This window comes from Etheostoma spectabile, chromosome 9 (assembly GCF_008692095.1).
Source record: "Etheostoma spectabile isolate EspeVRDwgs_2016 chromosome 9, UIUC_Espe_1.0, whole genome shotgun sequence".
Taxonomy (NCBI): Eukaryota; Metazoa; Chordata; class Actinopteri; order Perciformes; family Percidae; genus Etheostoma; species Etheostoma spectabile.
Window position 1 is genome coordinate 13,965,850 of NC_045741.1, and position 11,924 is coordinate 13,977,773.

Consider the following 11,924-nt stretch of genomic DNA (forward strand, 5'->3'; position numbering starts at 1 on the left):
TATATATATATATATATATATATATTAGATATCACGTCAGTATGATTTGTTTGTACATGCAGTACAAAACAAGGCAATACCTAGGCTAAGGGTGTTGTCAAAGCTATAAACGTGACAGTTGCCACAGAGCAGCAGCTCAGCTCAACTCACCATGAATGTGAATATCTGCCAGTGAAAAGAAGAGCTCAAGTTGTTCTGACACTCACATGTAGGAACAGTCACTATCAACATCAAATCAGACTCTCTTCTCGTGGTAAGTCCCGCCATCTTTGATTGATTACCGGCGTACCTGGTGATCCCTGATATTTTAACATCAGCATGAAGCCACATCGTTTTGACATTATCTGTTGAGTTTGTATGTGGCAGGTAAAGTAAGGTCAATTCACGTTCTCGTTAACACTGTTGTGTTCTGTTTTTGTCACTTCGAATCATTACACGGGAGGTCAAAGGATAACATTTCAACGGCTAACGACTGTAAATCAATCTATCCTTATTTATTTACTTGGAAATTTGGCCATTATTTTGTTGAACCGGGAAGCGTATTCAACCGAGACTCATCCAATAGCAAAGCCGCAGTAGCAGGCAGTGAGTGCAGTGTCACGGTTTAGCTAGCGTTACATTGATTAAACCCCACCCCTTGGCTAGTTAGCATCTGCTCCGCTAGCTTCTTCAAGTTTATTTTAATTTTTAAGACGTATTATTGATGTTTTCTGTCGATAATGTACACTGAATGGGTTTGTACTACCGTACCGGGCAGTTGCATTTTAAAACATTCTTATATTTACCCAAGTTGGAGGAAATATTATTTTGTTAGCGTTCAACAACCTGTCCCATGAGTCGTAGCCATTATTACGCCATCAAAGCCTTCTGGGAGCTGTAGTTTCTTGTTTCGGATGCTAACAATGTAAAACTTTGAAATTGTGTCCTAGCTATATTTTGTTACCTTTACTTTATTTAAACACACGAAATCAGTAAAATGAAGTACACCCTACTAACGTTTAAAAGTCCCATAACGTGTAGGCTTAGCCAGTCCTACACGGCAATATGTTGTGTCTAAAATGTGTCAGAAATGGAATCCGTCAGAAATACCTTTTATAGATCTTGAAATAATGAAATACTTGAGTATTTTAATGTTTTTCTACGCCACTACATGTCAGATGGAAACATTAGAGATATGCTCCACTTATTTTATTTGACTGCCATAGTTACTACTTTACATATTAAGATTTTACATTCAAAACATATCTCCTTAAATTAAAATAGCAGTAGGCCTATGCATAAAGATTAAACTACCAAACAGTATATAAAATACCTAAAATGACTTTAAACCTGCCCTGACATGAATGAAATTATTCAAAAATATTACTAATTACTACTAATAAAACATGATAACAACATGATATAAGCCTAATAATTGCTATCTATTAAAACTGTAGTTCTAGTAAAATCACAAACATAAAATACTTTTTTGTAAACGTTATCGTGAACACATGTCATCAGGACAGTTTTATCTGTGTCGATGAGACTGATAAGAAATCCTTCCAGTGAATCAATATTGTCTAATTATTGATAACAAGTGTACATTTTTAATGTTTTGTCATTGGAGTTTGATATTTGATCAAACAGAAAAAGTCAGTCCACAGCGTTGCCGCAGCAGAGCGTTTTATGAGAGACGATGTCACTGACTGACAATTACCTCAGTGCAGGGTGCATCAGCACTAAACACATCCTGCTGCATTTCAGCGTTTGCGCATGAGTACACCAGATCAGTCGACCTCTGAATGTCATGTGATGCTGTGGTGTGGTGGATCTGTGTTTTCGTCTCTCATGGCAATTGGTTGAGACAAATCTTTCTATAAAAGTAGTGATGTGAACATCTACACACGTGAGATGTTTTCAGACTGCTTGTCTCATTATTGTCATTACATTGCACAACAAAATGCAGTGGTTGCCCCCTTCACACTACAAACACTAAAAATAAACATAGTAGAAAAGAATAAAAACGATACGATAGGCAATAAAATAAAGCAAAGTATGTAAAAGTAGTACTAAAGGAAGAAAGTCTTATAGTAACAAGTACTTTCTTGTGGGGTTAACTGTAAAAAGTCAGCCTTCACGTTTTTAAGGATGTGCAACATTTACATTTTTTTTTTTAATCTTGTGTTTAACTCAGTCTGAGTAAATGTACTTTCTCCCTCCTCTACTTCTCTCCATTCCACAGTGGAGGTGGGAGTTAAGGGTAAATGGTGTATAGGAAATTCTTTCCTTCCTTTTTTTGGGGGAGGATTTGATAAGTGATTTTTCTTCTCTGCTTATCATTGGCAACTTGCTTTCATTTGGAGTTACCTACACCTTAACGTTAAATAACAAATGCTTCATACCCCACACACACGTCCTTAACAGAGGCAGGCGCGTTTACGAGGGGTCATGAACTGGTTTTCATTTACACTGTCACTCCTTTTTTTTTTTTTTTTTTTTTACATGGACAGTTCTTTCAATTTTTTTCCACGTAAGTGCAGTTCTTTCTTCTCTAGTGCTGCTGTCTTTGTGTTAGCATCCTGAGTATCAGGTTATGGCTCAAAAAAACTAGAAGCACAGGATTGGCTTGTCAAGCAGCGTAATTAGGCGGAGCGCCTTGATTAGTTTGCCAACAATGTTATGGTATGTTGAGATTGTTGAGAAGTTCAGACTCTGCAGAGGTTAGTCAAACAGTACATGTATATTTAATACTGCTGCAATGCAGTAAGCAGGGTTTATATTTTGATTAGAAGCTTTAGCATGCACTGTGTAATACAATTTTGCAATAATTACTATTATTATTATTATTATTATTATTATTATTATTATTATTATTATTATTATTATTATTATACAATTTTACTTAAATAAAATAATAATAGCACTCTAAAAAATGCTGCATTGAAAATGTTACCATTGCAAGTAAGTATGTATTATTATAAAATAAATGTTCTTGTAACATCAAAAGTACTCAATGCCGTAAATTGGCCCCTGTGACTGTTACATTGTAGCTATTATATCAGATTATCATCACCAATGCATAAATGCGGTTGTAGTTGGTTGAGCTAATATAACTATTTTTTTTTTTATTTTAACCACCCCCAAATTATTCATTTTTGTGTCATTTAAAACAAGTAAATGCAGCAAATTATCACATTAAGAGTCATTTTTCAATTTGTCTTCTATATGATGATATGTCTGTTTGATATCATTATAAAATAAGTATTATTTGACATTTTTACTATTTTTTCTACATGTACACATGAGTCCCGGTTTACAGGGTTTTCAATGGCCTAAAATGAAGGAAAATGAGAAATTTGTAAAATGTTATGAATGAACTGTAGGTCACAGGATGTTGCCTCTTTGCATTGTGCACAAGAATGATTTCAGTCAGTGGAGAGTCATAGGCCTACACCAGCACAGTGACTTGTAATCTGGCCTCAGAAACCTTGTCCGATAGTAACCCAGCACAGCTGCACCGTGTGTGTGTGTGTGTGTGTGTGTGTGTGTGTGTGTGTGTGTGTGTGTGTGTGTGTGTGTGGTGTGTGTGTGTGTGTGTGTGGGTGTGTGTGGTTGTTGTGTGTGTGGTGTGTGTGAGCGGGTGAGCGCGTGTGAGCGCGTGTGTGTGAGCCGGTGTGTGAGCGCGCGCGCGCGTTGGGTTGCAACACCCCACTTATTCATTTGGCTCGCGTGGCCTTACATGGAAGATGGCTCTTGTGGTGTGAGCAGTTTTAGCCAATCAGGTTGGGGTGTCGGAGGAGGAGGAGGGAGTCGTGTCTGGAGGAAGCGACGCTGGCTAGCCTGCTTTGGGTGGGGTTTTCAGGGGGGTGGGACCAACCGAGCCGGCTGGCGTTTGAAAATGAATGATATGCTGCTCAAGTTGTAGAAACAGCGGGCTGTTGGTGTATTTGTGTGCGAGTGTTTACCGGCAAACGGCATACAGACAGAGAAAAGGGAAAAGTGGACGAATCCAGAACACAATCTAAAACACAAAGCGGGGAAAAAAAATAGTTTCCAGCAATGCAATGTGAGTATCTCAATTTAATTAATGTAGCTGAGATCATCTTTCATCATCTTTCCTTTAACGCCAGCGTTCACTCAGACAGATCAGGGCTGGTCATTATGCCCGAGAAAACCGCTTGCTTATGGCATATTGGATGATACTACGGATGTTATGAATTAATATCAGTTCCATCCTCAGGATTTATGCCATAGTTCTGTGTCCTTTTGTTATCATTTGGCGTAACTAGCTATCTACAGTTTAATTTTGTGGAGCTAATATTTAGCCTGATTTGAACAAAGATGTCAATCCGTAATGATAAATATTTAATCCGGAAATGTCAATGGAGTTGAAGTGTGTGGCGCTGTACATGTGGACATCTGCTGCTCTCTTGCACAAGGGTGTAACCCATCCAGCTTCAACAGTGTGTCAATTTAATATTTAAAGGGATCCCTTTGAAGCCGTGGCCCTATTGTATGTCTGCCATATCTTACAAGGAGGTCTATTTGAAACTGGATCGCAAATGTAAAGCTTGACGTGGTAGCTGCGTAGTGAGGATGCTAAAGATGACGCCCAGTCATAAAACTGCTGGGGGACTAATCAAAGGCAGCAGCTGGCCAAGGATGAAGATCGTTCAGAGGATGTATTGATGGAAATCCAGTTCATCTCTCTCAGGCGACAACATTTAAAGTTCAGACAGTCAAGTGGAGATGGCTGGTTTCTTGGACAAAGGGAGATTATGCATGAAAATAGAGAGACAACAGAAGGGAGGGGTGAAGTTGTGTCTGTTTGACAGGGGATTAACCCAACTGAAGTTTGCAGGAATGGTGGTATTGTGTGAGGGAGAGCCCCTTGTTTGGTTTTAAGCACTGGTGTTTTTTGCGTGAGGATGGCGTTGCGATAATTGACTGCTTTCTTTATTATAAAGACACTTTTCAGTCTTTCTAACTGTTGCATTTTCCCATTCTGAATGGAACAGCTGTTGTAAGGCATGACTCTGCTCTCTGCTCTATACTCATAATCCTCTCCTGATTGAATAAATACAGTTGCAATAATGAGGTCAGTTTGCACAGTGCCAAATCCATCAGATAATTCATCCAGGGCATTAAGTGCTGCTAGCACATGACAAGGAAACTTGACAGAATCACGCAAAAAGATCAATTACTCGATCCCCCTTGATGACAAATGATTGATGTTCTGAGGCAGTTGTCACTGCCGGAGAAGAAGAATGGGGTTAAATCTGAGACATGCATCTCGAGCTTTTATTCGTGATCTAAACATGATGAGCTCATGTGATGAAACCTCATCAGACCAAAAGGGGCACAGTCTACTAGTAAATAAAAAGGGGACTGGACAGAAAAAAAGCCTTAGAACCTTTTTCCAGTCTGATGTTTGAGGCTAGTCGTCCAGACCTGGAGGGTACAACTGACTAATCCTTTTCTCAAGATCAGTATCATGCACCCTTCCCATTCTTCAGCCCCGTGCTTAGAGACCAAAACATTGACGGAGCCTAAAGACACAAGGGTTGGAGTGTTTTTTTTTTTTACCCAAACCACACCCAGTTCAATCCATATGTTGCTTAACTTCCTTTTTAATACTACTGGAAAGTGGAATCCCACATCCTAACATACCAAGTCACACAGCTGTGTCCTTGAGGAATCTAAAATGGTAAGCGGTGAGATCCCCATGTGACATCTGTCTCCTTCAGGCCTCCGTAGGACTCGTTAACAAACTCTCCTCGGGGTCAGCTGGCTGCTTGCCACATGACTTAAGTAGGAATTGATTTTGTTTTACAACAGTGATTGGAGTTGATGGATGCTGAATCCTCTAGGTCCAGAATGTTAGGAGCGCTGACAATTTTAGACAAGTCACACATGGAATGTTGCCATTTTACCTGGTTTTGTAGCTATATATTTGGCTGTGTGATGGAAAAATATTTTGGTTCCTGCTCTCTGACCTCTCTGGAGCCCAATTGTCGCTGACAGGTTGAGTCATGACAGGCTGCTGCCACACCATGCAGACAAAGCTGCTGGTATGTGTTTTCAGGCCCCTTAAATAAACAGGCCAGCAGCAGCTCTGACCTGGGATTTACCAGAGGGTCGCGTCACGGAGGTGTGGGTTTGACGGTGGCCGAGTGGGGATGGTCTGTTGTTTGGGAGGCTCCGATTTGTTGCTCGTGATGAGGTAATGGCAGTGGCAGAGAATGATTATCCCTTCTACTCTTTTAAAATGGAGCTGATCACTTTTTTACACTAGGCCTGCACGATTCAGGGAAAATTAGGAATCACGGTTTGTTTTGCAAACATAGATTTCTTTTTGTTGGTATAACCACAAAACTGTAAACATAGAGGCTTCATTGAAGAGAAGGGAGAGCAATGCAGTGCTCGGGAGCGCTTTAAAACCTATTTTATACAATCTATGTTTAAAACTCAAAGAAGAAAGTAGTTGCGTTTGTGATGCCATCGGCACCTACAAAAATTAAGTTTTTTTCTAAAGTTTAAAAAAAAATGTAATCTCGTACAGGGGGAATCAAGATCGTGATTTTCCTAACGATTAATCGTGCAGGCCTATTTTACAAACCGTAACACTGTAGATCATGCAGGATCATTACAGGAGACCCAAATCAGGATCTCTGGGACTTTATGTCCTCTCAAAATGTCATAATCATATTTAGTTTTATCTTCATGGCTTTCATTAGATTCTGAGAAGGCGGAGAAATGAAAACGGCAGTGTTTTGTTGACCAAGTACAGCAATTAAAGGCTATCCTTTTATTTGCGGCAGACAATGTTATCTGTAGACTTTCCACTCTGCCAGCTGGCTCTGTATGTCCCCCATGCTGTTGCCATACAACCACAGTATAGACAAAGACAATGTTAGCATCTCGTGAAGGTTGATAGCATGTCAATATGATATGTATTTTTGCACATTGTGGTTATTCCTTGTCTGAATGAATTCAGCAGTCAGTCACTGTATGTCAACAATATTTAGAGTCACTTATTTCTAAATAACTATTATACACTGAAACCTGCACAAGCGCTCCAAACTTAAATGGGTGTCTAAATACTGCATTTACCTACTACAACAGCTAGAAACTCCTGTGACCTGTTGCCACAAACACTCAGGTGTGAGTCTTGTGAGTACTATAAGCTTCTGGCTGTCACACATTAGTGTTACTGACTAACAATTATACCAATTGACTATTTTTTTTAAAGTCCTAAGGTATTTTCTCAAAAGAGTGTATGTGTGTCTACTTTTCTAATCAAGAAAAAGGCACCCATACCCTAAAATGATCCCAGGTGTAAATCCTTGCACCGGCCCTACTGTCAGTTGTGTCAACGTCTAGACATTTAGTTATTAGTCAATAGAATGCAAAACACATATTTGGGTTCCTCATCTTCTTAATATAGTGACATAAAACAAATTGAATTTCACTAAAGTAACTTAGTGTACTAAATTAGAGTTGAAACGAGGACTCAATCAATAGAAAATGTGTCTGCAAATATTTTGATTATTGTTTTAACTATTTTCTAAGCAAAAAAATGCTAACCATTCTCTGGTTGTAGCGTCTCAATTGTGAGGATTTGCTTCCTTCCACTGCTTTATTTTATATCGGTGTAAAGTGGAGATCTTCTTTGTCCAAAAAAACTGCATTTCTTACATCTCACGTCTCACGTAAAAGTCCTCGTTTAGTCCCGGGGGAGACTTTTGAGATACTGTTATACTACTTTGCGTATGCACATGTGGCTTGTTTTTTTATTGTCTGTAACAGCCATAACTTTACTTGTTGCGGACGCTTGTAAGTGATGTGCTTGTCAAATACACAGTAGCTAACAAGCCCTGTCACTCCTCTCAGTGATTGTGTGTGAACCCACCGCCATGTCTGAAGCTGTGGCGATGGAGCCACCCATAGCAGACGGCTTCCTGGAGTCATCCTGTGGTGTAGGAGACAGCGCAGCCTCCCTCGATGACGGCATTGTGGACACAGCTAAGTACGTCCACACAAACACAACCAGGACACTTTGACGCCACTGTTTCGAGAGCTTTGGTTCCCATCCTCGGTGTTCGAAGACAAATCGGACGGTCCCATGAAGAACATTAAGTAGGAGAAGAACAAAGCACTTTTATCTGCTCCATCTATTAACGTTTAGATTTTAGACGTTTTATCTTTGCTTCTTCTGACCTCTAAAAAATTTTGAATTTTCATTTCAAAATGTATAAAATCCCCTTTTTGTTTGAGCTGCTCACGGAAATATGTAACCTGTGATGACAACCTGTGAGTTGTTTTATGAGTCATTATTGTGTGGAATACATTCCTGTCAGTGTAATCAAAGTGATTTTATTACTTTTGTAGCTTTAATTTAATACAATGATAGTCTCAGAGTAAGGTTTAGGTATTAATATTGTGAGTGTTTACAAGATCTGCAGTTGACATGAAGGTATAGTGTGTACTTTGAGGAGGAGGAGGAGGATGATGAATTAATGTGTGTTGGTAGCCACAGTTTTCTGCAAATGACTCAGGGTTCAGGTTTCTGGCTCTGGTTTTTCCCAAGGATGCAACAATCCACTCTCCTGTGTTAAGCGGCATGTATTTTCCTTTCCCTGTCTTCAGTGAGTCTTCAGAGGAAGAGTCCTCAGGGGAAAGGGAAGAGGAGATTGGTACACATGACAAATTCGCCAGCAGCACCAAGACTAGAGAGAACCCCCGTGAACAGACCTCAAACACACAAACAGGTGAGGGCTGAAGAAAAGCCACCAGAGTGTGACTTGCATGCGTTTGTCTTTCTCCGTGAGGGTGGTGCAGCTGGAATAAAGTTATGCATCCAATATACAGACACATAACCGTGCTATATTCAATGTTAAATCCAGTCACTGTGTTGGCTCTAGTTGCTGAAGTCAGCATAAGTGAACATGTTTTTTTTTTTTTTCCTCTGACCTTTTGTTCCCAAGGAAGTGAGCCAAAGTGGAGTTGGGTAACTCTATTCTTTGGCAGAACAACTTGACTTCCCTTTTCCTGTGTGCTTTTTCCAGTCCACACTTTGACATTCCTTTCTGTCTTATCGGGGCAGTTAGGGCAGTTCATCTGTAAATAGTTTAGTATGTTAGTTTGATTCCACAGGATTAAATGCTGAAATCATCTTTTCACTTATTCTCAAAGAACTTTCTACTGAATTAAATTTAAAATGAGCTGTGACTGGACATGTCTGCGGCCGTTATTCCATAAGAAAACATTTATTGGATAACCAGCTAAAATCCATTAACCTTTTAGGTCATCCATCTACAATACAACGCCATGTATTATTGCAAACATCCTGCTGGCTGTTGGGTCAATGACCCACTTTTCTTTCTGATTGTAAAACACTCGAGATGGAATTAATGCTTTCCCCCCCTTTAATGAAAATCTTCTGCTTATTGCAATTTGGGTTGTGTTTTTGTAGCTTGGGCCATCAGTTCTATCGCTAATTATAATTTTGTAGTCACCGATGTAATTGCTGAGGTCTCTGGACGTTGCAACATAGCTGCAAATCGGTTCAACAGAGGAAAAAAAACATGGTGGTAAGATGATCAGACAGATTGCAATAAAGCCTACAGTTTAGCCAGATCATCTTAACCACTTTATTTAAAGATGAATCAAAGGTTAGAAATGTTTAAAATCTCTCGCTTCACAGGAAACTGTATTTGCAAACAGTGGCCAGTATGGTGGCTCAAAGTCGTTCTCTGAACTGGGAAGGACATTTTATACGTTTATACATCCGCGATCACGGAAGGCTTTAATCATGTGGATGTGCCGATGTTGTCATTACTTAGAATTTTTCATAGGGTCGACACAAACTACGCACTATAGCTTTAACATAAAAAAGTAACCATGTGTTTGTTTTTTTTGGTCTTTAACAATGATTTAAAAAAATGTAAGATGTTCTTAATGCCCTCCATTTATTTAAAATGTATACTTTTTTATTTATGCTAAAGACAACACTTCATTGCTAGAGTGATTTTCAAGACACTCAAAGAGACTTTACATGATAAATTGGATAAATTAGCCTTTTGTGTTTCTTGTGAGAACATAATAGTAAAAAAAACCTTTAAGGTATAATGGTAAGATAATATTGACTTGACTGTTTTGAAAGGTCTAAGTGATGTTGGGTGGCATTACTTCTTGTTGACATTCAAAGTATTTTCAAACAAAACAGGACTAGCTTGCCCCTCCCTCATCCCGTCCCCCTCCCTTCTGTGCTTCCGTGCATTAACCCTTCTTGTCGGTTATTGGCTGGAACGCAGGTTGTGTATGCTTTGTGGTGCAGGTGGGCACAGTTTGTTGTTGTTGCTGTTTGTAGACCCTGGGCAGTCTACAGAGACCGTGTTTTTACAGTGTGTTCTGGGGACAGGCAGCTTGCGGATAGTGAGGAGTTATTTCCTGTATGTGACAACAAATGTCGAAGGTTAAAACACGCGTGACATTGCTTAGAGCACCTTTTTTAATGAAAACAAATATAGGCAACCTGGACATCACTGTGCATCCTCTACGACTATTACCAAAGGCTTAGATCAGGCGCGCTCATTTGCTGAGTAGCTCCCCTGCTTGTTTGTACCTCTTTTAAGAGCCAGAGGGTGTGGGGCCTCCCCTCCTAATACGACAAATACACGGTGTCTGTTATAACTCACGTGGATTAAGGAAGATAGCAGATAATTTAGCTCTGCGTGTTGAAATCATTGAAATCTCTCGACAAGCATTTGCTTATTTTTCTCAATGTTTTTTGTTTCCAGTGAACGCCCAGCGCCCAAACTCCCTGCCAGTGCCAGCAGCAGGAGAGCCCGGCCTCTGGACGTCGCAGGGTGATGGAGAGGTGAAACTGAGGATGGGGGACTCCGGCCTGGCAGCTGAGACCCCTCTTACTGTCAACCAGATGTTCACCTCAGCTGTGGAGCGCTTTGGTGACTATACAGCTCTGAGTTGGAAGGAGGGCGAGCAGCAGAAAAGCCTGAACTACAGAGAATACTACCAGACCTGCCGCACCGCTGCCAAGAGCTTCCTCAAGGTAGTTTTTATTTTTTATTTTATTTTTTTATAAATCTATTGAGTAATCCAGTATGAATAGAAGTCATATATGAAAGGATCAAAGCATCGTTGTTATTACAATCATCTGTTGGGAAGATTTTAGCAGCACAAACCACCAAAACCTCCTTTTTTGAAGGATTATTGATTGACATTCCTATAGTTTATTTCCAGCTTTCTTAGTATTAAAGCAATTAAACCGATTAGTTAATCAGCAGAAGTTTTTATCCGCAGCCGTTTTGTTAATCATATCATTGTGAAAGTAAAATTTTGAGACAAAGTTCAACTGTGAAGTCGTACATTTCTATCAGTTCAAACGTTCTACCTTGTTTTGCAAGGCTAATAAAACAGACTTCTCTTTCCACCGTTAATCAGCAGAAGTTCAATCCACAACCATTTTGATGATTTTTTTTTTTTTTTTAAGATTATTTTTTGGGGGGCATTTCCCTTTTTTATTTTAGTGACAGTGGATAGACATGAAATAGGGAGAGAGATGGGGGGGATGACACGCAGAAAAAGGGTCGCAGGTCAGATTTAAACTCAGCCTACATGGGACGAACACGCTTACTGGGTGAGCTGAGGCCGCCCCTGAAAGTACAATTTAACCAAAAAGGCCAAACCTTCTCCACTATGAGGATTTTTCTTTTTTCTGTTTAATATCATTGTTTAAAGAATATCTTTGGGTTTTGGACAGCTGGTCGGACAAAATAGGCTCTAAGAAATCATAATGGACATTTTTATAGACAAAATGACTTCTCGCACATTGACGGTGCTTATATAGATTATTTAATATATTCTGCATGGAAATTTAAAGGTCCCGTGAAATTCTGCTTTTTGGATGCTTTTATATAGAC

General features: G+C 39.6%; 1 protein-coding gene across 2 annotated transcripts in view; it reads left to right on the plus strand.

Annotated features, from left to right (window-relative positions):
• acsbg2 (acyl-CoA synthetase bubblegum family member 2) overlaps positions 1-11,924 on the plus strand; it is a 26,881-nt gene that overhangs the window by 1,915 nt on the left and 13,042 nt on the right. The window contains exons 2-5 of one of the 2 annotated variants that reach the window (XM_032524909.1): positions 119-253; positions 7,873-8,008; positions 8,629-8,750; positions 10,782-11,053. In XM_032524909.1, the coding sequence (XP_032380800.1) occupies positions 119-253; positions 7,873-8,008; positions 8,629-8,750; positions 10,782-11,053 (665 nt within the window). Of the gene's footprint in view, positions 1-118; positions 254-3,793; positions 4,046-7,872; positions 8,009-8,628; positions 8,751-10,781; positions 11,054-11,924 lie in introns of those variants that run through there. The other variant, XM_032524910.1, reaches the window with a different exon arrangement.